Source organism: Leopardus geoffroyi, chromosome D1 (assembly GCF_018350155.1).
Source record: "Leopardus geoffroyi isolate Oge1 chromosome D1, O.geoffroyi_Oge1_pat1.0, whole genome shotgun sequence".
In the NCBI taxonomy this organism is placed as follows: domain Eukaryota; kingdom Metazoa; phylum Chordata; class Mammalia; order Carnivora; family Felidae; genus Leopardus; species Leopardus geoffroyi.
This window is the reverse complement of record NC_059329.1, coordinates 112,371,739-112,399,159: the sequence shown is the minus strand read 5'-3', so window position 1 is coordinate 112,399,159 and position 27,421 is coordinate 112,371,739. Positions and strand designations below refer to the sequence as shown.

General features: G+C 53.8%; 1 protein-coding gene across 11 annotated transcripts in view; it reads right to left on the bottom strand.

Annotated features, from left to right (window-relative positions):
- Positions 1-27,421, bottom strand: part of PPFIA1 (PTPRF interacting protein alpha 1) — a 92,371-nt gene that overhangs the window by 41,151 nt on the left and 23,799 nt on the right. For 8 of the 11 annotated variants that reach the window (XR_006714348.1, XM_045486237.1, XM_045486240.1 and 5 more), the window contains exons 3-10: positions 8,734-8,835; positions 8,286-8,450; positions 7,826-7,900; positions 7,373-7,474; positions 6,944-7,165; positions 5,277-5,423; positions 3,577-3,711; positions 1,669-1,752 (exon numbers count right to left, since the gene is read on the bottom strand). Coding sequence is in view for 10 of the 11 variants with exons in the window: in XM_045486237.1 (XP_045342193.1) it covers positions 1,669-1,752; positions 3,577-3,711; positions 5,277-5,423; positions 6,944-7,165; positions 7,373-7,474; positions 7,826-7,900; positions 8,286-8,450; positions 8,734-8,835 (1,032 nt within the window). In the remaining variant the exon portion in view is untranslated. Of the gene's footprint in view, positions 1-1,668; positions 1,753-2,041; positions 2,117-3,576; positions 3,712-5,276; positions 5,424-6,943; positions 7,166-7,372; positions 7,475-7,825; positions 7,901-8,285; positions 8,451-8,733; positions 8,836-15,695; positions 15,998-27,421 lie in introns of those variants that run through there. The other 3 variants (XM_045486246.1, XM_045486245.1, XM_045486241.1) reach the window with 3 other exon arrangements.

Genomic DNA, 27,421 nt, shown 5'->3' with positions numbered 1-27,421 from the left:
GAACTAATTACCTCCAGTAACTTTCGAATGTAACAGCAAAGCTCACGGGTCTGTGTTTTATATAACTGTCATCAACTGCAAGGTTTAAAAAGCTCGTCTCTGCCCCATATCCTGACAAACACAAAAGAGAAGCGGCGGGAACAGGCCGGCGGCACTTGGGGGCTCCTCCTGGGTGGAGGGCCATAGGGCACGGGGTAGACATGTGCCCTGCAGCCAGGGGGTCCAGGTAGGAGGAGGAGCCCACAGGACACGCCACAGGCTGGGCAACAGTCAGCCTCCCCCCCCCCCCCGCCCCGCCCCTGCTTGCGTTTCCTCATCTGTAAGACACACGTGCTGGGGCGCCTGGGTGGCGCAGTCGGTTAAGCGTCCGACTTCAGCCAGGTCGCGATCTCGCGGTCCGTGAGTTCGAGCCCCGCGTCGGGCTCTGGGCTGATGGCTCAGAGCCTGGAGCCTGTTTCCGATTCTGTGTCTCCCTCTCTCTCTGCCCCTCCCCCATTCATGCTCTGTCTCTCTCTGTCCCAAAAATAAATAAACGTTGAAAAAAAAAATTAAAAAAAAAAAAAAAAAAAAAAAAGACACACGTGCTGACACCTCTTCCCTTGGGAGCAGTGAACAGAAAGCACGACCGTCACACCTAACCCACGGCAACGGCCATCACTTGGAAAGGACCCTGGCCACCCAAGAAGGGATCAGCACCCATGTATTTTTCAAGCAAAACAGCTTAGAAGTTTCCTTGGAATTGCCTCGGTTATAGAAGAATCCTTATCTCAACGCCCGTCCTTTCAAACTACAATCCAGTCCTGAAAGTAATGAAGTGCATCTCTAAGTAAGGAAGGTCGAATTCTTGGCCCAAGAGCCTCGCGTCTGCCTGTGCGCGCGCGTGTGATGGGAGGCCGGGGTCGGCCGACACGCAATCTCGTGCTAGCGTCAGGACCTTCACTGCCCGGAAACTCATGTTTGACGCTCTGCGACCTAGGGCCAAGCACATGAGCGTCTGCTGAAAACAAAACCTGACGGCCTTGGATGGACGTGCCAAGGCGGGGTGGCCGCTGCCTGGTCTGTCTCCTGGGTGTTTCATGTGGCCCTTCGACCAGCTCCTCCAGGGAAAAGTCTCAGGGGATTCAAGGGACACGGGCCTCCCTTTCGTCAAGGCTCGATTACGCTATTCCTCTTCTTAGGAACATCCACCCCGACCTATGCCTTTCCGTCTCGAGTAGTCATTCAGGATGTGGGGACCAAGGTCAGGCCCGTGACCTGATTTCAGGACCTCAATGTCACGTCCTAAGCAAGAGGACTACTCCTCTAGGACGGGCCTCACCCCAGGCCAGCACCTCTGGTTTGGCCGAGGGGCGCCTGCAAGGTCCCGCGTGCACCGCGAGTAGCTGCCGACGAGCTGGTGGGCACCGTGGGCTGTGCGGGTGCCTCCACCCCGGGCGGCACTGCCTACGGGGCCCCCGCGTCCAGAGAACATTGCCCACATGCTAGGAGCGCTCACCGGCGTCCAACTCGCCCCAGAGGCCACTGTACCCCTGATGGGAGCGAGAGGGGGCCTGGCGTCCACGTGCGGAGAAGTGGGAAACGAGGCACCGCTCCCCACCCCCACACCCCCGGCCTGCGCCTCCTCCTCAGCCACCGCCAGGTGCGCGGCCGCTCCGCTCGGACACGTACCCGCTGCAGTTCTTGGTTCTTTTCCTCCAGCTGGGCCTCCATCTGCCGCAGCCTTTCCTCGATGTTGCCATGCCTCTCCTCGGCCTGTGGGCGACATCGGGGTCAGAAGAGCCGGCCGCCCCGCACCACACGCTGTGCCGACGCACGACATGCCGGGAGCGGCCTTCCGCCTGCTCACACGCCCTACCGGCCTCACGCGTGCCAGTGGGAAGCGGTGGGCCTCCAAGCTGGTGACCGGGGCTCGGCAACGTGCTCGTCCCCACCCCGGGCCCCGGATCCGTGGACGGTGCCTCCTCCCCCGGCAGACGCCCGTGGTCCCTGAGCACGGACAGCAGGAAGCAGCAAGCGGGACAGAGCAACGCACACGTGCTACCTTCCTAAGCTGGGAAGCGAGTTCCGACAGTTTAGCTTCCTCAGCAGCAGAGTGTCCAGAAGATAAAGGGTCGGACTACAAGGCCGACCGGGGACAGGAGAGAGGACAGGGGAGAAAAGAAACGGAGATTTTACACGCAAATCACAAAGGAGAGGAGAGGCCCTGTTGGAGCTGTCGGTCTGTGGGCGCCCGGTACCACCTGCCCGACCCGACGTCAGTCACGAGGGTCAGCATCCCGTGCCTACGCCTCCCCAGTGGGGCCCTCACTGCACGGGAGCCGGTGAGACAGAAGCATGGACAGGTTCCCTGCGTTAGGCTCCCTCAGCCGAGGCCCCGGAAGGCTGGACCGTCTGCCGGGTCACGTGCTCTCTCGGCCCGTGTGGATCACTCGATCCCAGCACCGACCACGCCACGTCTGGAAACTGCCTCTTCAACCGCTGGCTTCCCCCCGTGGGTGGTGAGGGCTGTGAGAGCTGGGAGGGCAGGGACTGTGTCTGGCACAGGCCTCGTCTGTATTTGTTGAACCAGTGAATGAATTACTTCAAAATTTACTTATTACAGGGATGCCTGGGTGGCTCAGTCAGTTGGGCGTCTGACCTTTGGTTTCGGCCCAGGTCATGATCTCACGGTTTGTGAGTTTGAGCCCCGTGTCGGGCTTTGTGCCGACAGCATGGACCCTGCTTGGGATTTTCTCTCCCTCTGGCCCTCTCTCTCTCTGCCCGTCCCCTGCTCGAGCACGTGCACACATTCCCTCTCTTTCTCAAAATAAATGGACATCAAAAGAATTTTTTAATAAAAAAAACTGTTACAAATTTATTTTGATTTTTTTTTTTTTTAATTTTTTTTTTTTTCAACGTTTATTTATTTTTGGGACAGAGAGAGACAGAGCATGAACGGGGGAGGGGCAGAGAGAGGGAGACACAGAATCGGAAACAGGCTCCAGGCTCTGAGCCATCAGCCCAGAGCCTGACGTGGGGCTCGAACCCACGGACCGCGAGATCGTGACCTGGCTGAAGTCGGACGCTTAACCGACTGCGCCACCCAGGCGCCCCTATTTTGATTATTTTTAAAACAGAAGAGGATGTTCCTATTTCTGAGAAAAATTGTATCCTTTTTAAAAATTATTTATTTTTTTTTTTCAGTAAGCTCCACACCCAACAGGAGGCTCAAACTCACAACCCTGAGGTCAAGAGTCCCACGCTCCACCGACTGAGCCAGCCGGGCACCCCTGTCCTTCTCTTATCCAAGGCTGCTATCTTGAGCTCTGAGTCGCTGACTTAACTCTGAGAAGCAGCGAGTCTTAGATCGAGCCAACTGGAAACAGCACACAGCTGACGAAACCGGAGGTAACAGAAATGGGGAAGATGCCTGGCATCTGAAAAGCGTTCCGATCTCAAAGTAGCACGGAAAACAGATCTGAGCTGTTTCGTGGACTTGGGCACGCCGACGTGAACAGTGACAGGTAAGGTACATGAACAGGCCACCGTGAACATCGCCATCCCGCCATCGGACCCAGCGGGAAGGGCGGGCCCCACCTTGGAGAGGGCGGCCACCCTCTGGGCCAGCTCGGCTTCCACCTCGGGCAGCGTCTCGGCCTTCCTCAGGGTCTGCTGCAGCTTCTGCTCCGCCAACTCCAGGCGCTCCTGCAACTGGCGGTTTTTATCCTCCGTCTAGGAAATGAAAGCAAAGCATCAAAATGTAGCAAGTCTTCCATCCGTTTCTACTTGTAATAAAGTGACACAAAATCTAAACGCAGAGATCTACTAAATCAGTTCTCACAGAAGCCAACCGTTTCGGGAGCCGCTTCAGAGTAAACCTTTCCTTTCTGCAAGGAGGCTCCCACTCCCTGGGGCCTGATTTCACTGCGCAAAACACCGCTTGCCAAAGTATTTGCTTTTCTTCGGTGTCTTTCTTCAAAGAAGTCTTTCAAAAGACAAAGTTCCCACACGTTAAAGAAAACCCATCTTCTGTAGAAGCTTGCTCATTCTTCCCAAGTTAAGGAAAGAAGGGTTCAGTCCTAAGCCTTCTTAAAAATAACCAGACTTGTCGTCTGAGGGCTCGCTCCTTAGGACAGACTGCCGTGGGCACGTCGGCCAGCACAGAGCCTCTGAGAATATGCCTCATGCCAGTCAGGGTTATTTTTGCAAGTGTGTGATTATTCTAGAAAAACCCTCTCACTCTTGAAGAAAAATCAATGTGGAAAATTTAGACAAGGGATTTTTTTTAAGTAATTTTAAAAATCATGTAGAAGTCGAGGTTCCTGTGAGGTTAACACTTGTTTATACACAGCCTCCTTCCTTCGTCTGTGTGCATATAGCTCTGTGTGTACAGAAAGACCACATATCCCGCTTTAAAACCCTGAGAAAATAAATCACATGCTGTACGTAGTATTTCGTGATCTGCCTTTTACAGTCATTATTTGGAACACCTCACGTGCTTTTTTTTTTTTAATGTTTATTTACTGAGAGACCGAGCATGAGCAGGGGTGGGGCAGAGAGAGGAAGACACAGAATGTGAAGCAGGCTCCAGGCTCCGAGCTGTCAGCACAGAATCTGACGTGGGGCTCGAACTCATGAACCGCGAGATCATGACCTGAGCCGAAGTCAGATGCTCAACCGACGGAGCCGGCCGGTGCCGCTGGAACATCTTACGTGCTCTTAAACCGCGCTCCTCAATACGATTTTTAGTTGCTTCCTAGTACCTGACTCTTATTATTCTTTTGTGTCTAATGACATACTTCAAAACACACCAAACTCGCTATGTTTCCAAGAAGCTGGGTTTGGGTCTCCTGTTTAACGCCGGATGACCCGTGACGACCAAGAAAGAGACGTGCGGCCTCTCAAAATACAGGAGACTCACGTCCTCTCGCCAGACTATGTTTCTGCACCTGCCCTTCCCCCCTGATCCCAGGTACCAACAAAAGTGGTCAGCTGCCTGCATGTTCCTGGCCACTCCCCGCCCCTTTGGAAACAGCACTAACAGGCAACAGATTAACACGCAGTTAAAACAAGACAGAAGGAAGAATCACGCAATGTAGCTCCATAACACGGTTACATAAAATCCCGAATAATTAAAACCTGTAAGGCGAAGTAACCCACGCTTCTGAACACAATGTTCCAAGATCCCAAAAACTTTGCATTGAGACCTGATTTCCAACATGAATGTCACAGGACAAAGGTATTTAACTTCACCTGTGATTAATAAAAGTTGGGTGAATTTCAGCAAAATTAGCTACCTGTCGATGCATAGAGTCTTTATTGGCAATCTCATTTTCAAGTTTATCGTTGAGGTCGTGCACAGAGGTGGCTTCACGCTGTGCCGCGAGGTAGCGCTTCTCAAGGGTGGTGATCCTCTCCTCCATGTCCTCCTTCTGGGCCACGGCCTACAGCAGGTATTTCAGAGGGAAAACAGGGAAATGACTAGTGCAGGACATGTTAACACACTCCAGACACAAAAACTGGGCTGAATCCTGATCTTCCAATCAAATAGAAAACCAGCACCCTCGGGGCACCGGGGTGGCTCAGCCGGTGATTTTGGCTCAGGTCACGATCTCGCGGTTTGTGAGGTTGAGCCGCGTGTCAGGCTCTGCGCCCACAGGGCGGAGCCTGTTTGGGATTCTGGCCGCTCGGTCCCCGGGGCTTATTTTTTCCGATGTGTTTCAAGAGAAACATATAATAAAATCTCCCGGAAGTCACAACGTCTGTTGCCTCCTGACACAAGTGAGCTTTCCACAGAACAGGGACTGGTGTCTGGAAACACGCGCTGGGAGATACAACCATCATTTTCCTGGGGAAAAGATGGATGAAATCTCATCCAGTTACCAAAGTTAAAGCAGAAGTATTAACAAACTGAAACAAAATGCAAACTTTTATATAATTGGAAGTAACCTTCTGAAGCCTAATCCTGTAACAATATTGTATCACACGGTATCTAACACTGAAAATGGAACCAGAACTTTCTGCCCTGCCTTTCCTGTCCCCTACCCTGAAGATTCCTCTTTCAGCCCTCTTTGTTTACTAAGGAATTTATGTCAGCAGTCTTAACATGAAAAGTGATGAGTCTTAAGAAATGAATTTCTAAATTGTCTGCATCTTAAACTCTGCTGAAGAGCCTCCTCCCCACCCCCCCCCCGCCTTGCCAAAGAATAATTTCACTGAACAGGTTACATAATTTCTGCAAATATTTTTGCTTTAAATTCTTACACGACCTCACCCACACTAAGCTACTAGACAGAGTGCACCTGTATATCCAGGCTCGAGGGTCTGAGAGGGTCTTCCTGAGGTGGCCGTGCTGGGCTGGGGGCGGGGGACTGTCCACAAAGGGCAGCTCACAGGGACAGGAGGAGGGGCAGAGAGACCATCCTGCCCTTACTAGTTTCTGTGACAACGATCAGGTTCCCATAAATGACCACACGTGCAGAAGCGGCTGCACTCCCCCACGATCTTGCCCCACGGCCGGCGGGCCGCACCCTCGCTCGCTCCGACCACCACGACCAGCGGCACGTAACCCCCGGGAGCAGGTCAGAGCAGCAGAGGCGGCCAGTGACGGCCCCCGGCAGAGCCGCCCGCGTACGCTCGCGGCCCCGTAAGCGACCCGGCAGCAGTGTGGCGGTGTGGACGTGCCGAGGGTGTTACTGGAACGGACCGCGAGCACGGCCCGCACTCCGCACCCAAGGGCGCTTCGCCGCCCGCCCGCCGGCCTCTCCCGGGGAGGGGAGAGTCCGCCATGCAGAAGGGGAGGCAGCCCGCCCCGGGCCCGGAGCACCGTTCCCTTCTGCTGCTGCTGCCACAAAACTCCCGAAGTTCAAAACCCGTGGGAGAGGAAGGACACACCAGGCAACGACCGAACCGAACACCCCACGTTCGGCTCGACGACGGCGTGGCCATCTCTACCGCCACTCACTTCACGGACATCTCGCTGCAGCTTTGTGTTCACTTCTTCGGACTTGATGAGGTCCTTGCGTGCCGTGTCCAGGTCCTCCTCCAGCTCGGCCACGTGAGCGGAGAGGGCGGCCAGGCGCTCCTTCATCTGGCTCTGCTCCTTTGACTGCTTATCTATGATTTCCTGGAGCTCGATTACCTTGGCGAGGTCTTCCTCGTGGCTTAAAGAACCGTCAGAAGCTCTCTGGTGGGGGAAAAATCCTTAAATAGCCTTGTCTGGCGAGCTAAGAAACAGGGCACTTCCGGGAAATGGGTCAAGTCCCACGATCTGTGCCGGCTGTCGCGGGCGCCACGCGCCTTAGCAGCAGCTCTCCAGACAGTCCTGCACGCGCCCCCACGTCTGCGGGCAGAGGAACCGGGGAAGAGACAGAGAGAAAGCCTGAGGACTTGCCTTTCCATTCGTGCTCGGCATATTTTCTTGTTCGTGGTTTATGTCATGCACTCCATCTGTTAGGGTTTTTTTCTGATTATTCTGTTCTTTAAGAATCATTAGCTAAAACCAAAGAATTGAATATGAGGGTGAGGAAGTAAGTAAAGATAGAGAATCTCCTCTCGGAAAGACACAACTGTAAATTGTGAGCACAGTTCGGGGGAAACGGGCGGTGATGTCCTGCAGCCAGAATAAAACAAGTGACTAAATCGGAACGTATTCTCGGCTGCACGATGGCAGGTAAGAGACCGCGCAGCTGGGTGCAGAGAGTGAGGTGTGCCGGCCCTCGCTCGCCAGTCAGAAAGTAAGCGACAGGTGACGGTCCCCACCGCGAGTCTTACACGTTTTTTTAAAGACCAGGGATAAAAAGGAAACCCCCTCAAATCAATTCCCGTGATGACGTCTGGAGCTTACCTCTTTGTGTGTGGCCCCTAATTCTTCTTCTAACAAACTACACCTTTCAAGTGCTACTCGTAACCGCTCTCTCACCTGGAAACAAAGGGACTGAGTTTGTACGTGTAGGTGTTCCATTTCTCCTTACTGTACAGTTACCCGAAGGTCCCCTTAACCTCAAATCACATGACAGAGTGCTGGTAAGGTCTTTCGCGGATGCCAACGTTCACACACTTGCTCGTTAACAGCTTTCAATTTCACATTGGAGCGAAATCTTCCCCGAAATAAATTACATTACGCGATTCGTAACAGCAAATAGAGACGCACGTTTCCGCCAACCGCTACTTTTTAACCACACAGACCTGTCTTCTTACAAGAATTCGAGAAGCTTAAAAGGAAACTCCAGTCCCACAAACACGCGATGTGTGCCTCACGGCACACAGCAGGTGCGCGAATCGAGAGCCGCCGTGGCCGGAGGCACCTTTTCATCCAGAGCTTTGTGGTGCTCGAACAAGGACTTCAGGGCCTTGAGCACCTCCACCTCGCTGGACACGCCGGCCGGGGACTGCGCCTGCCGCTTCACCACCGTCATCCGGAGAGACCTCTCGTGCCTGGACACGAGGCACTCCAAGTGCTCCAGCAGCAGCTAGTGGGAGAGGCCAAGGGAAAACCGTGTTTAAACAGCACTTTCAGTTTTCGGCCTCAATGTAACCAGATGCAAAACCGAGTCTGAATCCCTTCAACTCGGTCCCCGGTTAGGGAGCCGCCCCCACCCCCGAACGTGTTAAAATAGCCTTAATTCCCCTCCCGGATCAAACAAGGTGTGAGAACGCTGAACTCATGGCTCCCGGCCAGCTCCACGGGGACATGTGGACAAGGGGAGTGGATGGGGTCCTGTGTGGAAAGACACTGGCGGTGCGCCTACTGACCCTGGTGTTGTTCCTCTCTGCCTTCAGTTCTGCGATCTCTTCCTCTCTCTCCAGGAGCTGCTCCCTGCAGACGTTGAGCTCCTTAGTAAGCGCCGCAAACTCCTGGGGGCAGGGAGGGAGACAGGGGGTCTTTAGCCAGAGCACACCAGGCCTCCGCGGCCCACCCTAGTCCACTCACCCACCACCCTCAAGTAGCATCACACACGCCAGTCCCCTCCTCACCACCCACAGGAGTCCCGGGGATTTTCAGAGGGACCGACACTCAAGGGGACAGAGACATTTTCAGGTGCCTGGCAGGTCTATGACTCAGGAACTCTGCTGACTCGGGAACAACAGGCCGAGAAGGCTGCTGCCCATCCCCAGCCTCTGGCCTCGTCTGGGAAGCAGGCTTGTGGAGCGGCAGCGGGGAAAGGCTGACGGTACCCAAAAGCTGCTGTCGTAGCCTGACAACTGGCTCAATCAAAGTCAACCATACGAAACGGACTTTTCAAAAATGCTGGTAGGCCTCTTGACGAAAGGGAGAGTTTAAGACTGATTTCCTCAGACAAGCAGGAAACTTTCTGGATGAAACATCGCCGAGGAGAGTGATGCCAGGGCCCGCCACCCCGCGTGGGGTTTCTCTCCCAGCAATACCGAGCGCCCGCCCGGGACACGGCGTAGAGGCGGGCTCAAAGGAGGTGGACGCACACTCTCCAGTCGGCCGAGCGCACAGCCCGGTGCAGGTCTGAGTCTGTGAACCATGACATCGCGACCTGAGCCCAGACCCCCCGAGCCACGCAGGCGCCCCAGAGGTTTTGTCTCTGAAGGACAAACGAGGAGATAAAGATTCACTTAACAGCCCGACATGCAAATCCAGAAAGCGGTTGATTTCGGCAATTCTAGAAAATCAATGTACAAACAGGTGACATACTTCAAGTTCCTTCATAAATTAACCCTTTCCAAATCAACGGGAACTTGACCACAGAACTGACCACGTTCCCTGCAATCTGACTTGACAAGGTGAACCCCCAGAAGCCTATCTGATCCTTGACGTAGAGCTGTGCAGGCCCATTTCCATGTGGGGATTTTTTTCCCAATAAATACATTGGAAACTTTTCTGGAGATGCGTGACATTTGGAAAGACTGGCAGATGAGCTGAGCAGCCTAGAGACATCAAAAATATTAAGCAAAAGGTAGGCCACGAATGCATGAAATCTAGGCAGATACTAGGCTATTGTACCGTTTACTACCCGAAAACATACATAAACCTACTCTAACAAGGCAAAGCTTATCAAAATTTGCGCACGTAAACAGACCGTACCTACATGGTGCCATTTGCAGTCAAGAGAAAGGCAAACAAATGCGGAGACGCAGATTAAGTCCTAACCACCTAACTCGAGCTGTAGCAGACGCCGTCCTCGGGGGGAAGTGTGCACCACCTCCTGTTGCCACTGAGGTCACCTCAAGGGTTGCACGAACCTGCTGATCAGCACCCTTCTCCGGTAAATCACGCACCACAGGAAAAGCGATTTCTCAGTGTTCCTCGTAATTTTCACCGCGTTAAGGGCAATACCATGAACCCTGAATTACACCCTGGGACCCGTCTGAAGTGTCCCCAGGGATGCTGGACGTGCTCCCGCGATGCAGAGAAGAGGCATGGCATGACAAGAAAAGGCTGAATGGCCTGACCTGTACTGAGGCCCACAGCGGCAGCGGCCAGCCGGCCAGCGTGAGGACCATGGGGACACAAAGAAAAGGAAATTCTCAAGCTCTCGCTGCAGCCACCCCAGCACATGCAAAACCCTGGTGCGTTTTGTGAGACATCTTTTCGTCTCGTGTTGAAGATGTGGCATCTCTGTGGACGTAGGACTGCTGTGAGACGGGCACAGATGTGGACTCGACTCAAACTGCAAGACAAGTGAAGTCCTGACATCACGACGTAAGGCAGAAGGAAGGGAAGGGTCGAAAACTGGCACATTTCAATGCAGGCACAGGATAGCCTGGTGATTTGAGAAAGGGGTTTGGCTTTAAAAATGGTCGAGACGATAGGAGAAGCAGCTTCGACCACGAAGAGGAAGCACACGGTTTCCCAGACGCCCCAGAGAAGATTGCGGAGAAGCAGGAACTACTGTCCTCCGCGTGTCACCCACTCCAACACAAAACGTGAAAACCCAAGAAAATCGCTTGAGGAGACCATGGCTGCCTGCACAGCTTTTTCAAGCAGAAGGAGGTGCCCTGTCGGGGGGGAAATGCCACAAACGACATTTATTCACGAGAAAGACAAGTGAGCACCGAGAAGCTGGGTAGGAAGGGGTGAAGCAGCTACCGACTGAGCAGACACAGGCTGGGTGTGAGCAAGGCGGCTGGCCCTGTGTAGGCAGCTCACCCCAGGGTCCTGAAGGCAACAAGTGCCAGTGGCCAGTGGTCTGCTGCACAACCAGAGCCCTTGCCCTGGACCAGTTCCATCCCGGCTCTGTCCCTCAACTCAGGAAGTACGCTGAAAGCAAGGGACTGTCCTCTCAAGTTCTTCTGACATTGGACCATGTCCGGGCCACCCAGAACCGCACGGGCCACCACCAAACGTGTCTTGGCGGCTCACTCGCTCCGGAGCGCAGCGGGTCTAAGTCAGCCTGCGGACCAGGGGCCACGAGGACCTGTTACAAGGAGGACGGTCAATGCTACCGAAGACAGCCGCCACGGGGGGAGCATTTTGAAAGCCGGGAAGATGCCACGGGACGTTACAAACAACTCCGTGAAACCGTCAAGCCCCACACAACGAAGAGATCCCTGCTGGAGAGGACCGTCCAAATGACGCGCGTGATTTCACAGGACCTACGACACAGCCAATCGGGGAAATCGTGAGTGGGACTGCGGAGACGGCAGAAAGGGCTGGAGGATGAAGGGATTCAAGATGCGGATCCCGAAGAGGGTCAAGGGCTCAGGGAAAAGCCCAGAGGAGGTCGCAGGACACGGCGGCGTGGACAGGAGAGCTGGTGAAGCAGCCGGAGGGCGAGGAAGGCGGCAGCGCTGGAGAGCACGCTGCCCCGAGGAGCGCCCCGGCAGAGGCTCGGCTCCTTTCACCACACGGACCCTGCCGAGGCCTGGGTGCGGGGACTACCGCCAACGTCTGCGGAGACGCTGACAGGGAAACGGGAAGGCACGGAGGGAGACAGAAACGCACTTCCGGAAAGCTGCATCGAGGGTGCCCGCCTCCCCCCCCCCCCCGCTCCCGCCCCCCGGGCCCCGAGACCCAAGACGGCCCCACCCAGAGGGTCCCCCCACCCCAAGCAGGTCCGCACACGAGGACCTCCGGGACGACCCGCCCCCGCTTCCCGGACAGCAAATCCTCGCCACGGCACCCAGCGAATGACCTCGCCTGCCAGGCGCGTGTCTGTGTGTGAAAATCGAGTGAGCGCACGGCGAGGCCACACGAGACGCGTGCGTGTCGTCACCACCGAGGCGTCCATCGGGAAGAACGTCGCGTGCGAGACTTGTGTGCGGCTGGACAGCCCGTCCTCGCACGCACGGGCATAAGGGGAGTGAGATCTGACCTAAAATGAGTAATGTGTTGTCTCATAGCTTGGCTTTCAAAGAACGACATTACCTTGCAGCGAGCCTCTCTCGGTCCCTGCAGAAGATGCCTCCCGGCCTACTATCTCCGGCGGTTTTGTTAAGGTAACAACGTGTCCAGCGCTGTACTGTGAATCCGGCTGTAAAAGCATCGGCTGGGCCGAGACGAAGCAACGAAGCAACCAACCTACTGATTACACCAGGCCCAGGGCCGTCATGAAGCATTCACCCTGATACGTCTCGTTGTGAGTGCATGAATTGTTACGCCTGCAAATAAACGCGAACCTTTCGCATTCTTCTCATTTCTGACGCCTAGTGCTAGCAACACACGTAACCACAGCTCTTTCTGTCACGGAAGACACAGCACCGACGCGGGTTCTGACAGACGATTCACCCTGTAATCCGATAATAAGCTTAGGTATCAAGACAGCACGGTGCTGTGAATCTGCTTTCCCTGTCACTTAAAACTTTTTTTCTAGCTTCCTTTAAGAATACAGTATAATGAACTACTGGGACCACATCAAAGTAAAAAGCTTCTGCACAGCGAAGGAAACAATCGGCAAAACTAAAAGGCAACCGACAGAATGGGAGAAGATATTTGCAAATGACGTATCACATAAAGGATTACTATCCAAAATCTATAAAGAACTTATCAAACTCAACACCCAAAAAATAATCCAGAGAAGAAATGGGCAAAAGACATGAATAGACACTTCTCCAAAGAAGACCTCCAGATGGCCGACCGACACATGAAAAGATGCTCCACGTCACTCATCATCAGGAAAATACACATCAAAACCACACTGAGACACCACCTCACACCGGTCAGAATGGCTCACATTAGCAACTCGGGCAACGACAGATGTTGGCAAGGATGCGGAGAAAGAGGGTCTCTTTTGCACTGCTGGTGGGAATGCAAGCTGGTGCAGCCACACTGGAAAACAGTGTGGAGGGTCCTCCAAAAACTAGAAATAGAACTACCCTACGACCCAGCAATCACACTACGAGGCATTTATCCACGGGATAGAGGTGTGCTGTTTCGAAGGGACACACGCACCCCCATGTTTACAGCAGCCCTATCGACAACAGCCAAAGGATGGAAGGAGCGCAAATGGCCATCGACGGATGAATGGATCAAGAAGATGTGGGATATACATACAGTGGAGTATTACTCGGCAATCAAAAAGAATGAAATCTCGCGGTTTGCAACTACGTGGATGGAACCGGAGGGTATTATGCTAAGTGAAATTAGTCAGTCAGAGAAAGATAAATATCATATGACTTCATTCATATGAGGAATTTAAGAGAAAAAACAGATGAACATAAGGGAAGGGAAGCAAAAATCATAAAAAAACAGGGAGGGGACAAAAGAGACTTAAATACGGAGAACAAACGGTTACTGGAGGGGCTGTGGGAGGGGAGATGGGCTAAATGGGGGAGGGGCATTAAGGAATCTACTCCTGAAATTGTTTCACTATATGCTAACTAATTTGGATACAAACTTTAAAAAATAAATAAATAATAAGAATACAGTATATAATACATCCAACATACAATATGAGCAGCGATGGACTATTTGTGTTACTAGTAAGGTTTCTGGACAACAGGAGGGTATTAGTAGTTAAGTCTTGGGGGGAATCAAAAGTCATACATGGATTTTCGACTGTGGGCAGGGCGGCACCCCGAACCCCAAGTTGTTCAAGGAACAGCTGTACTCATCCATGAGGAATAACAAAGCAAGCAGCACTGTTGTAATCAACAACAGAAAAGAGTAAGATAGAAAAAATTTTTCTTTTTTAATTTTTTAATGTTTTTATTTATTTTTGAGAGACAGAGTGCGAGTGGGGGAGGGGCAGAGAGGGGGGAAGACACAGAATCCGAAGCCGGCTCCAGGCTCCGAGCCGTCAGCACAGAGCCCGACGCGGGGCTTGAACCCACGAAGCGTGAGATCGTGACCTGAGCCAAAGTCAGATGCCTAACTGACTCAGTCACCCAGGCGCCCCAGAAATATTTTTTCTTGACTGTGGTTGTTTCAGGGGGAGCACACCGAAGGAGATGGGGAGGCAGGTAATTTACAGAAACTGTGAGTGTTTTCATGGGTGTATAATAAGCTAATGGTCACTTTACCGAATTTACCTTGTAAACCAGAGTGTTGTCTTCTGGAGTCCACAGCTATGGGTGATCGGCTTTCACCTTCCCAGCATGAGAAGGCCCTACAGACCCGCTCCCCCAGGAAACCTGGGGAGAATTATACCTAAGAACAACGATTCAGCCTCCAAAGCCATCCAAAGCACACAACAAATGAAGAAACACCAATTTTTTTTTAAGTCTATCATGATTCACTAAGGAAGGGGAGTCTGTAATATGTGAACCCAAACTGACCCCCCCCCCACCTCCCACTTCCTCCCAGCTCAGGGAGGTGGACATTCCACCGCAGAGGCTACAGCCAAGAGCATGGGAATCCCATGCCCCCCAGCTACCCATCTGCTACAGAGGCCACATCCTGGGCACAAGTGGCGGGAAGGCCGGGGCGCCCTGGTTCTGCCCAACCCCGCTCAGGTAAAGGAGGCCAGAACCCTGGCTGGAAGGGGCAGGCTGAGGCGGCCAGGCCGCAGTCATCTTTGCCCTCGCTCTCTGCCGAGACGGTGATGGACACCAGGCTGCTGCCCACCCTCCACCAAGTAAGTGCTCAGCCCCTAGAGCAGGGGTGTCCCCAGCCCTGGTTCAGAGGTGTTGCTGAGGGAGAGGAAGGGCAGGAAAAGAGAGGACTCCTAACCTCCTTCCAAAGGAAGGGACGTCACGGGCAAAGTTTAAAGCCAGAGGAGGCCGTACTGAAAGGCAACTGGGCAGAGACTCAGCCCAGACTGCAGGGTGGCCCTTGTGCAGGAGAGAGGAGATTAAGGCAACCAGAGGAACCCTCCCAGGGCCAGGACAGTATCAAACACTGACTCAGGTACAATTCCCAGGAAGGAAGCAGAATCTGCCTGGTTTAGTTTGCAGAGGCATTTCTAGCCCAGAGCATTACTGACAACAACAGAGCAGATGGCTGGCAGTGAGCGCAACTCACAGCTGAGGGTGGTCAGGGAACCAGCGGGAGAGCACCTCACTGCAATCGTCTGGCTCTTCAACAAACTGCTTACGATGTTCAATTCATTTCCTAGATATTTCAGGGCAATTCACCCCACACACGCGCGCGCACACACACACACACACACACACACACACACACACACAAACACATGCACACACAGACACACAGACACACGCACACACAGTGCTCTTTGGACACAAGGCTGCTCCTGCTAAAGAATACAGACAACCCTTTACTTTACTTCAGTATTTCAAGGCATACCTGCAAACACAAAAAAATTACAGTGAAACGAAATGAGAACAATCCAAACGTGTCTTCAAACCTGACAAAGTCTGTTGGGTGCTGAGCTGTCTTCAGAGGCCCAGAAGGCAGCACTGAGAAACGGGCCCCGCGGTCAGGAAGCCAGGATCTCCCAGCAAGGTCTCGCAGAGATTCCGTCCACGGGAACCCGAGGGAATCAGACCAAACCGCTCGCTTTCCATCTGCTCTGGTAAATAACTTCAGCTGACCGCCAGGTCATCCAATGCCTAATGTCGAGAGATTTGCATCTAATCTTCAAGACCTCGTATCAGAAAATACTGTTCCTGATGCAGGTGAAGGAGAACCAGACTCAACGCAGCGTCAGCGAGATGCGTGGTCACTCACACGGCAGGCAAGCGCAAGGGGCAGCTGGCTGCAGGCCTGCCTGGTTCAGGGCCTCGGGTTTTTATCTTCATATTTTGTCCCCTTGTGCAGGAATCTGGGTCAATTCACTAATTCTGCCTCTAATTATGTCCGCTCCAAGTTCATCGTGCCAGCCAACACCGTCTTCATTCACTAGATTTCAGACTGTTTTCTGTCCTGCCCTCCTTCTCTGGTATCATTTCTGTTTGCTTTAGAATTTCTTGTTTCCTCAGGGATGTTATCTTTTTAAACATCTCAAGCACACTTACTTCGACAGTTTTACTAGACTACCCGTGCGTTTTGGAAGAAGCAAACGCATCGTTCCGTAAGGGGCCGACTCTGGAGGCTGTGGGATCTGGCTTCCGGCTCAGCCCGCGTAGGTTATACCACTGGCACTTCCCTCCCTGCCTAGTGTCCAGCCACTGCCCCTCCGGGCCTCCCAAGGCCTCAGGCCAGAACTAGGCTTCCACGGTGACAGAGAGTTCCCGGTGCCTGGCTCCTTACAGACGGTGTAGACCCTGTGAGAGAGTCACCGGGCATTGTGGCACAGCCCAGGCCCTGCTTCCTATCCTCCCAAGGCCCACAACTTCCCACAAAGCCCCAGTGTACTGGGGACAGTGACCTTAACGTGGGGAAGCCTCATCTAAAACCAGCTCCAAAAAGCGAGTCTGATTTGAGTTCTAATTCCACCGGACACCTTGGTCCCTGTGACCCCGGGCGACAGGAGCCAAGCTTCCTACTGGCCCTGCATGCTCGGTGCTTGGAGCACAGCAGGCGGGGGAATCTGGCCAACTCCAGCTTACCGCGCTGGGTTCTATTCTGTTTCTGTACGGAGGGGTATTTTTCTCTTCTGGGGGTGTGGCTGTATTGTTTGGTTTGTCTGTTTCTCTACTTACATTTCACTCTCCCACTGCCGTTGGGAGTGAGGTCTGTCGAAGCACGTTTGTGCTGCCATCCCGACTGGAAGTCACGATTCGTTCGAGCGACCGCCTCACGGCAGACAGGCGGGCCCGGCCCCTCCGCAGGGCGCGGAGCACACAGACAGACCAACAAGAGGCCCAGCGCGGTCCGCGCCCCGAGTGAGAAAGGCCCGGGCTCCGGGGGAGGGGGGGGGGGCTCAGCACGGACGTCGCGTGTGGTGGGAGGCAGGCGCGCTGACCCGGAGGCCCGCCGACGGAGAGGGCACGGCGGGTGAACCGTGAGCCGTGTGGCAGGAGAGCCTCGTCATGAGAGCAAAGCGGCGTCTGGGAGTGGGGAGGGCGTCAGGGGCTCGGTGGGCTGGGGCTCGGGCAGCGTGTGGGAAGCGGTAAGGGAGGCTGGGCGGGCAGAGGCCAGACTGCAGGCCCGCGTGCACCCCAGTACGGAGCCCGGATCTCATCCCGAAGGCTCCGGCAGTCGTCCATCTACAGACTCCGAGGGCCCTCCCGAGGGAGCAGGCCAACCGTTCAAAGTCCCAGGCAGTGCTCAGACACAAAGGGTTCGCTGAGTCAACAAAAGCCCCCGGGAGCAGTGCAAAAGCGGGGCTGGGGGAAGAGACGAGTGACACAGCAGCTCCCAGGCCACGGCAACCCCCCCGGGAAAGAGGAGTGTCTGAATCAAGACCAGGGTTAGAGAGCTGCCGCAGCCCGAGAGAGAATTCTAAGACGGAACACAGCATCCCACGTGCCACTTGTTGCGCCCTTCATCAGTCTTAAAGGGTCCCCTGGAAGGAGGGCGAGGCCAGAAGTGAGGAGGCAGGTCAGGCGCCGCGGTGACGCGCAGGCCCAGGGCACGGGAGAGGCAGGCGGGTTCCCCACAGGCTTTACGGTAGTGCCTGCTGACAGATGGGCGAGAGAGAAAGGCCCAGGACGACTCCAGCAAGCGAAGGACAGAGTCCCCATTTCCCGAGCGGGGCGGGGCTCTGGAAGGGAGATCTAACAGCCCGCGTGGGCGTGCTCCATTTGGGACCTTACACGACAGTCAGCGGGCAGCACGGAGCAGAGTTGAGGCCCCCAGCTGGAGTTCGGTGTCGGTGCAGGTAGGAGAGCACCCTCGTTCCAGGCCAATCACAAGGCACTGAGTGTGGATAAGAAGAGAGGTGAGGTCCCAGCCATGTGCCCATCTAACGCCGGACGGTGGGAAAACGAGGGATGGACTGGGAGTGGTGGGCAGGCAGGAGGGAACCAGGGAGGGGCCGTCTCAGGAGTCAACGGCTCTCCGCATGTGTGACCCTGGCAGAGGGGTCAGCTGACTGATTGCCTAGAGGAGGTCAGTGGGGGGCCTCCAGCACAGCAGTCCTGGAGCAGGGGGGGCAGGCCTGCCTGCACAGAGGGAACCAGGGACGGGAGGAGAGGCAACAAAGCCATGAGCCGGGGTGGGGGTGGGGAGGGGGGGACAGAACTAGGGTGGTGGCTACGCAAGTCACAGGCTCAAGAAAGGCCTTGGGGGGTGACCCAGATGCCTGCTGGTGGGGAGAAGCCAGGGGAGAGGGGGCTGACAGAGCGGCCACTCTGCGCAGCTGAGAGCAGACCACGGGGGTGGTGCAGTAGCAGACGGCCTTCCCTGGGAGCACGCAGCCCCCTGCGCTGGAACGGCAGCTGAACACGGGGGCGCGGACACGGACGGCCTGGCAGTTGTGTGGCGGGATTTATGGAAGTCCTCTTCTGCCGTCTCCCAGTGTCACTGCAAGTGACATGCAGACAGACTTGCATAAGGCGTGAGGACGGACAAGGAGCACTGGGGAGAAGGAGGGCTGCCTGGAGGAGAGGGCCCCCGCGGCCACCGGTCATGAAGGTGGATGCGGGAACACACTTGACCGGTGCAGCCTCCTGCCAGGTAAGGACGGTGAAGTGAAGGCGGGGACGGGGCTGAGCGGCAGGCCAGGCTGTGGTGAAAACAGACCACAGGACTGCAGGCAGGTGAGGAAGAAAGCAGAGACGTGGGGGGGGACAAAGGACCAGAACACCGACACCCTGGCAGGGTCACGGGACCATAGGTCCAGGAGGGCTGGATATCAGCGTTTTATTTTTAAACGTCTTACCATCTATTCCCGACAAAGCTCACGGGCTTTAAATGAAATACCTGGTCAAAACACCACAAGCAGACTCCAGAAGCTTGGGGGGCGTGAGAACAGGGCTCCAAATTCCCAATATGCTCCAGCTAGGAGGCGCCGGTCACCGCACAGCCTCCCGATCACTCCTGCGCCCCCAGCTAGGAGGAGACGGACACCCCACAGCCTCCCTGATCTTGGCGACGGGCCCCTGGCAACGGATGGGACCCGGCCTAGCCCCACCTGCACTCAGCTCTGAGCCCCTTGCCTCCACACCCCCACTGGCGCACTCTTCCTGTAACACTCCTTCATCACCAAAGTCCAGAGTCCCATTACGTTTTTCATAAAGTCCCAAACTGTCTGGGTCATCTATTAAGAGAATATATTTACTTCCCATCATTTTGGTTAAATGAGTTTCTTACAACAAATTCAACAGCCAAATCATTCCACGATACACCACTTTGGCCACAGCAGAAAACAAATTTATGAAAACTCGACAACTACTTTTACTCCTTAAAGAAAAACCTTTCTCTTCGGACAAAAGAATTCAAGTGAAAAGAATCGAAGCAAATTTAAACTTAGGAGTTTAGATAAACATTCGACAGGAAATTCCAGAGTTTAAGATTCCAAAAAAACACATTCATATGTGCACTGTTTGTATTATTATTGCAGAGAAAAACTGGTGTAGCTCAAACAGCCCCAAATACAAGCAGTAAATGACCTACGTGGTGACCACCAAGAAACCCACGGGTCAGCAGCCACAGTTTCTCCTCTTCAGAAAGAAAGTTTGTTTAAAAAACACTGCACACCAAGCATCCTACTAGCAGTGACATTCCATTTACCGTAACCGAAGTTTGAAGTATTTTTTGCAACTGAGTAGATGTAATAGTCACTGGAATATTCCCATTTTAAATAGAAACCTGAGCAAAGCAGATGTGTGTTTCTTTGGACATTCCCAGAACCGAGAACAAGAAAAGCAACACTAAACCATCAGCACCAGTTCAAGAACTTGGTTTCACATGGTGCTTGTGCACGTTGGTGTTTATGTTTATCATTTTAGGACAAGAGGCCCAGATCTGGGTAACAGGTTCAGACCGTACGAACCAGACACTGTTCATAAAAATCCACAACCAGGCCACTTTTAAACGAAGTCCCATGGCTCGGATGCGACACTCAACTCCCAAAGTGACGAACACAGTCGTCCCCGCGGCTCCAGGAGGACGACTCTGGGTGGAAACCACCGGTGACGCCTCGCGCCCACCCCCAGCTCGGAGCCCTCCCTTGTCCTGCGCCCTCCCCCTGGTCGCCCGAGTGACATCACCACAGCTTGTGGTTTTGACCATGCCCATCACTGGTCCCATATTCTTTCTTAATGACTTTTCGCCGTTCTGCTAACCTGCTGACACAGAGCAAAGCCTCACAGAAGGCACAGAACCCCTGTGTTCTCAGTGCAGAGACACAGAGCACAACAGAAACAGGCTGTAATTTTCAGCAAACGGAAAGGAACACCTGAAAACCTGACATGCTGAACTGGCTTGGATTATTTTCTGTCCGTAGAAGCTATTTGCCTCCGCTTGAGGTTTAAAAGCATGTCAAATCTGGAATAAAAAGAAAACGGGAAGTTTATACACTAAAACTAATCAGCAAATCTTAGGCTCTAAACCCCCACTGTCTTGATGAAAAGTAGGCTCAGCTATCCATCTATGGGTATGAGAAGTTTCTGGATAACCACCTATGTGGTAACCGACTGACGGGAGAGAAGACAGACCAGGGGACACTGAGGAAGCAAACAGCAAACTTTCACCTCCGTAGCACGTGACCCGTGGACGCACCGGACTCGACTTTCAATCCCCGATCACTATTTGCAAGCATCAGAGTAAAATTCATGAGCAGTTAAAAAATCCCAATACATACAATGTATTTTTCCTTGTCGGTTTAAGCAACAGATACTGAAAAAATGTATGCTCGTTCTTAGTACTTAGAAATGAAATAATCAAGATCGTGTAACCTGAATCCAAAAAGGCCTGGTGCAGAACAGTATTTCAACGTGACCTCAATTTGGTTAAACGCAAACACACACGTGTATTTTTCATATGTGCATAAGATATAGATGGACAGCCACCAAACTGCTAATGAAGGTCACCCACTGTGAGTGGGACAGGGGGCTGGAAAACAAGACTTTCAATCTATATTCTTCTTTAATGTCAATTTTAAGTACGTATTTGCTTTGGATTAAAAAAAAAAAAAAAGACCAATCTCCCTTCTCTTTTCTTCTTTCTAAACAAAACGGGACACGAGCGGAACGTGCAGGGCCCACGTGGACACAGTTTCCCCGAAGTCCCCGATTCCTTTTCTTGCTCTCTCACCAGCCCCTACACTTTGGCTTCGGCCCCCACCACGGCACTGACTGCAAGAGCTCTGGCGGGCACCCCAGTGATGCCGTCAGCGTGGCCGACCCAGGGCCGCCTTGCGTACTCCCCACACCTGCCCGATCGGGAGCCTCCTCCCTCCTCCGCCCTCCGCCCTCCTGCCTCGCCCCATCTCCATGCTCTCTGCTCACCCCGTACCCGCTGGTGCTCCCGTGGCCGCATCCTCGGTCCCCAGCCCACCCTGCACACCATGCCTGCCTGACCGCGGTCCGAGGCTGCCCCCTCCCACTCGGGGCGACTGTCCACCTACCCACGATGCGTCTCCACTCCAGGTTTTCTAGGAGACTCAAGCCATCTTCTCCAAACCGAGCTCATCGGCGTCCTCCACACTCCAGGGTCCACCCGAATCTCCGCCCTGGTGCGGTACGCGACTGTAACCGTCCAGTGTCCGAGCCAGACAGCTGGACGCCACATCGCTGCCGCCTCCTCCCTCCACGCGAACTGACCGCTGGGGACTGCTGACTCTACCTCACACCAGTGTCTTCTGGAATGTCTCTGCTGCCTCCCCCGCTGCCCCGGCTCCCACGTCTCCCTGGTCTGGAGGGGTGGTTCCAGGAGTCAGCTCTGCAAGACCCCTCTCCTGCCCCCACCGCTCTCTCCGGCCACCTCGCTCACCGCACAACGCGTGGTCCCAACCGACCCACAGTTCCCTGAACAACACTACGCTGCTCCTTCACGCACGGCTGTCCTCTCTGCCTCAGACCCTCAGACCCGTGATCAGCCAGCGTTCCCCTGACCGGCTCCTCCTGCCGCCAGAGGCCGTTTCCAAGCCGGGCAAAGCACACATCCGCCCCGGAGGCTTCTAGGCGGCTTCTCGGCCTCCCCTCTGGAGCCAACATTTGGGGGGAGCGAAGCGCGGGGAAGACCGGAATATGTATTTTGGTTCTTTTCACACCGTACGGCCCCCTCCAGTGCTCACAGCCCATCAGCCAGGAAGCTGGGCATCGGTTCGGGCTGCACACGCCTCTGGCACACGTAAAAAAGTCTGAGCCCCACAGGCGAGTGTCCGCCATCAGGGCGCCACCAGGCACCGGAGCGTGTATTCTGAAAAGCTTCCTCGGGTAATTCGCCATCCTTCCGTGTGGGGCAACAAGTCAAGTTCTCCATCTCGGTCACGCATCTACAAACGTGGGCAGCAGCACCGGCGTCCTGCCTCAGACCACAGGTGACCCAACCGAACGAGGACACCGTCGACGCATCCGCCACCTGTCCGGCAGCCCCCACTCCCACCGGAAGCCAGCAGAAGCAGGGGTGCCGACGGGGTTTGGGGTTCGGATTCAACCTGCCATATTGCTAAAATGAAGTCACTCAGACACCTTCACACGTTAGTCGGTTCCTAACGGCACCCCACGCACCAGAGGTAAGGGCACACCCCGCTCAGGGGCGACGCCCCGGGCTCCGCAGCTCCCGGCCACCCGCACCTTCATCTTCCGCACAAACTTCCTCGTGGAACAGCCCACGTTCTCCACCTGTGCCTCCTGCGCGTCATACACCCAAGTTCTTGGAGCCCATCCCCCCTTCTCCCCACGGGTCCCCAACTGCTCTCAAGGATCAGCGAGGCTGAGCAGCGCTCGGAACCCACGGATCCCGGGCCCCCGCCTCTCTCCTGTACCGGGTCCCCTGCCTGGGATCCACAGTCACCAGCATCAGGCGCCCAGGCCCAGTCTGGTCTTCCGGAACTAGTCTCTGCTAAAGACTGAGGCTCCAATGCCACCAACGTCATCTTGAACTGGTTCTGTCCAAAAACCGAACATGATTTTCATTTGGAGGAGAAAAACACAATAAACACCACCTTAGCGTTTCCTTAAATCTGCGGACGGACCAGGTTGAAAACGCACCATGCCAAACGTTTACAGCAGCTCCATCCAGAATTGCCAAAACCTGGAAGCAACCAAGACACCTCCAGCAGGTGGATGGACGACCAAGCGGGGGCCACCCAGACTATGGAGTATTATCCGGTGCCGAAAAGATGTGAGCTCTCAAGCCACAAAAAGGCACGGAAGAACCGAAAATGAATTTAAGTGGAAGAAGTCAATCTGAGAAGGTCACACACTGCAGGGTCCAACTCGATGACATTCTGGAAAAGGCGGAACCACGGACACGGTAAAGAGATCAGGGGTTGCCAGGGGTTAGAAGGGAAGGAAGGATGAACAGAGCACCGAGTCTTAGGGCAGCGACTACTCTGTAGGACGGTCACTGTCCATTTGTCTACACCCACAGGACGTGCGCCACCAACAGGAACCCCGATGTCAAGCATGGACTCTGGGTGATGACGACGGTCAGTGTCGATTCGCGGACTGTCACAGATGTGCCACCCTGGAGGGACGTGGACGGTGGGGGAGGCTGTGCGTGGCGGGGGCAGCAGGAGGCACGAGGGCAATCTCTGTATCTCCCCCTCAATTTTGCGCTGACCCTAAAACTGCTTTAGAAAGCATAAGATCTATTAAGAAAGTAATAACTGTGCCAATTTTCTGCCTTGGGCTTAGCGATCAGCGTCACTAATCCCAAACCACCTTCGCTGAGGGCTGAACCCAAAGATCTCGCCACAGGACGCGGTCGGTTTACTGGCTACGGTGACCCTGACAGGTGGCGTTCGCACACACAGCCCCGGCCTGCCCACGGTGAGAGCGAATCGTTTCTGACAACCTGCCGAGCTTTGTTCTCTCGGCATCACGTTTTCGAGGTTCGCCGGTGGTGGATGCGTGTCGGGGCCGGCACCCGTGCTCGGGGCCGGATGATACTCCTCCTCCGAGCGGGCAGAGCCCATTCTGCTGCCCAGTCACCCGCTCCCGGACGTCTGGGCGCTTCTGCTTTGTAGCTCTCGTGAAGAACACCGCCGTGAACCCTCCCATATGAGTTTTCATGTGGATCTGTGTATTCTCCTCTTGGCACAGTGAGAGGAGACACACTTCTCTCCAAGGTAAATGAGCGCAGCCTCCCCCAGCGTCTGACTTCGGGCTTAAATGTCCAGCTGGCTCAGCCGTCACTCTTTTCTTGTTTGGAAGGCCCGGCCTTTTAGGCAAAAGGTGCTGTCTCCTCACGGGCAGCAGGTACGCGTCTCACGTCCCGTGCCGTTGTTACCTTTCTGCTAAAGAGCGAACCGAACTGGGTGTGGTGGTTACTCGCAAGGAGGGAAACAAAGGCAAAGAAAACTGTAATCTAAATTATGTTTTCTTACAGCTGGTAGCCACTGACGGACACCTGCTGAACCGTGCAGGGCGTGGTCTTCCTTAAGGAACTCAACGGCCGCCTGAGTGCTTTTATTAAAGGCTAAAAGTAACCTTATCTTAAGAGCAGCTAGCCCCCCAGGGTCCCGAAAGACTTGCTTGCAAATTTCGTAGAGACTTCTGCTATCCTGGGGTGCCTGACGGCAAAGTAGGTTGAGCATTCAACGCCTTGATTTTGGTCCAGATCATGATCTCACAGCCCGCGAGTTCCAGCCCTGGATCGGGCTCTGCGCTAACAGTGCAGAGCCTGCTTGGGATTCTCTCTCTCTCTCCTCTCTTCTCTCAACATAAACACTTAGAAAAGAGAGAGACTTCTGCTCTCCCTAACCCCCACTAATTAAAAAGTACATCATCAGTCACTCCTCACAATCCTAGTGCGGCTCGCTCTGTCCCCGTGCTATAATAAAATCGCCTTTTCGCACCAAAAAAAGTCTCAAGAATTCTTTGTTAGCTGTTTGCTTGTGGACCCCACTTCGTAATTTCATCAAGTAGCATTTCCGTATTTGAACACAAATAATTTCTTATACTTAGTCAAGACAACGGCGAGTATGAATGCACACGTACATCAGCACAAACATATATTTCAGAAGTGTATGATATTAATGAAACATTCACAGGTAAAAACATTACAATTAAATTTTAGAACTGAGCTGGGGGGGGGGGGGAGCAGGGGAAAATCCAACTAATGAAATAGAAAAGCAAACGCAGAAATCCTTCGCTCAAATAGGAACGAGTGCGTCCTGGAATCTTCTACGTAGGGGTTTTTTTTTTAATATGACATCATTAGCTTAGAAGAGTTTCGGATCAATTAAAAACACGAGAAAGTAGTAAGATGGAAACAACATGAAGCACACTAACGCCCAGTCTATGTTTACAGGTTTCGAGCTTCGCGGCGGAGTATGCTGGTTTTGGCACTGTTCACACTCACTGGGGTTTAAGAGGGCTTTCGTTTCAAGGATTTAATTTCACAGATGTATGCATCTGCCGAGAAATTACCGAATCATAAACTGTCTCTAAAGTACGCAACCATGAGTTTGAGCCCTGCGTCGGGCTCTGTGCTGACCGCTCAGAGCCTGGAGCCTGTTTCGGATTCTGTGTCTCCCTCTCTCTCTGACCCTCCCCCATTCACGCTGTGTCTTTGTCTCAAAAATAAATAAACGTAAAAAAAAAAAATTTTTTTTTTTAAAAAAAGTACGCAACCAAAAATGGCCTGTGTGACCTCGACAGTTTAAAGCCAAAATTAGGAACAGTGTAAGATCCATTATTTCCACAGAGGTGTTTTAGTCGTGATAAACTTTTTTAAAAAACAGTAACAGCAGCAGCACTGGAAGGGGGCTCAGGCCAGAACTTTTTCTTATACAAACCTTCAAACATTTTCTTTTTTAAGGTTTATTTAGTTTTGAGACAGAGAGAGACAGAGCATGAACGGGGGAGGGGCAGAGAGAGAGGGAGACACAGAATCGGAAACAGGCTCCAGGCTCTGAGCTGTCAGCACAGAGCCCGACGCGGGGCTCGAACTCATGGACTGCGAGATCGTGACCTGAGCCGAAGTCGGCCGCTTAACCGACTGAGCCACCCAGGCGCCCCTCTTACACAAACCTTTAAAAAAAATGTTTTTAACGTTTTATTTTTGGAGAGAAAGAGAAGGAGCGAAAGAGCAAGCATAAGCAGGGGAGGGGCAGAGAGAGAGGTGGGGGACACAGAATCCGAAGCGGGATCCAGGCTCTGGGCTAAAGCCCAGGGCCCCATGCAGGGCTCAAACCCACGAACCGTGAGATGGTGACCTGAGCCAAAGTCACTCAACGAACTGAGCCACCCAGGCACCCCGACACCATTTTTGGACATAGTAAGAAAGGACCACGTATAAGAGTCTCCCTCCACTCTGCCCCCCTCCCTCCCCCACAAGGCAGGAAACTACAGTTACGGCTTTCCTGTTAATCCAGGGTTTTCGGCGCGCATGTAATCCAATACATACATTCCTTTCCCCTTGTTTTTCTTCAGTTAACGACGTAACTGAAGAGGTTTCTGTGTCAGGTCACAACTCCGCCCTCCTTCTGTACAGCTGTTCTGATCGCATATGTGAATGAATCCAGAAGTCATCATTTACTCTCCCCCGAGGGACACGGGTGTTTACGCTTCTCGTCTTCCCCCTTTACAAACAACATGGCAACAAATCACTCACTCTGAACACGTGCCAACGGTTTCGTCTTAGAATCTCTGAGTCAAAGGACAATTGTCAATTTTAATAGACACTGCTGAATCCCTCCCCGGGGGCCAGCAGTGTGTGAAAACACCTGTTCCCTTGCAGCCCTGCCCTCCCCGAACCATCGAACCTTCGCTTAACAACATGCTCCTTCTTGGGTCCGTCCTCCATTCCCTGTGCCTGTCACACAGGGCCCCCAAAATCTTTTCGGCTAGCCAGAGTCTGACGAGCGTCTGAGAGGCAGTGTGTCCCCTGCGACACTCCATCACTCTCCTGACCTCGCGATCACGGGGATGATTCTGACGTTTCACTTACACGGCAGCTCAGCTGCCTGCTCGTCTTCCCCACCTGATAATCCGCGACACCAAAGGCGCGTCACGCGTATCTCAGTTCTCTCTGTGACGCCCAGATGAGATTAATCTGGCTTTCCTTCTCCTCACGTTTGGAGGTGGCGGCCACGTCTTCTTAACGGGCGTCTGTTATGCCACAGAACGGCTT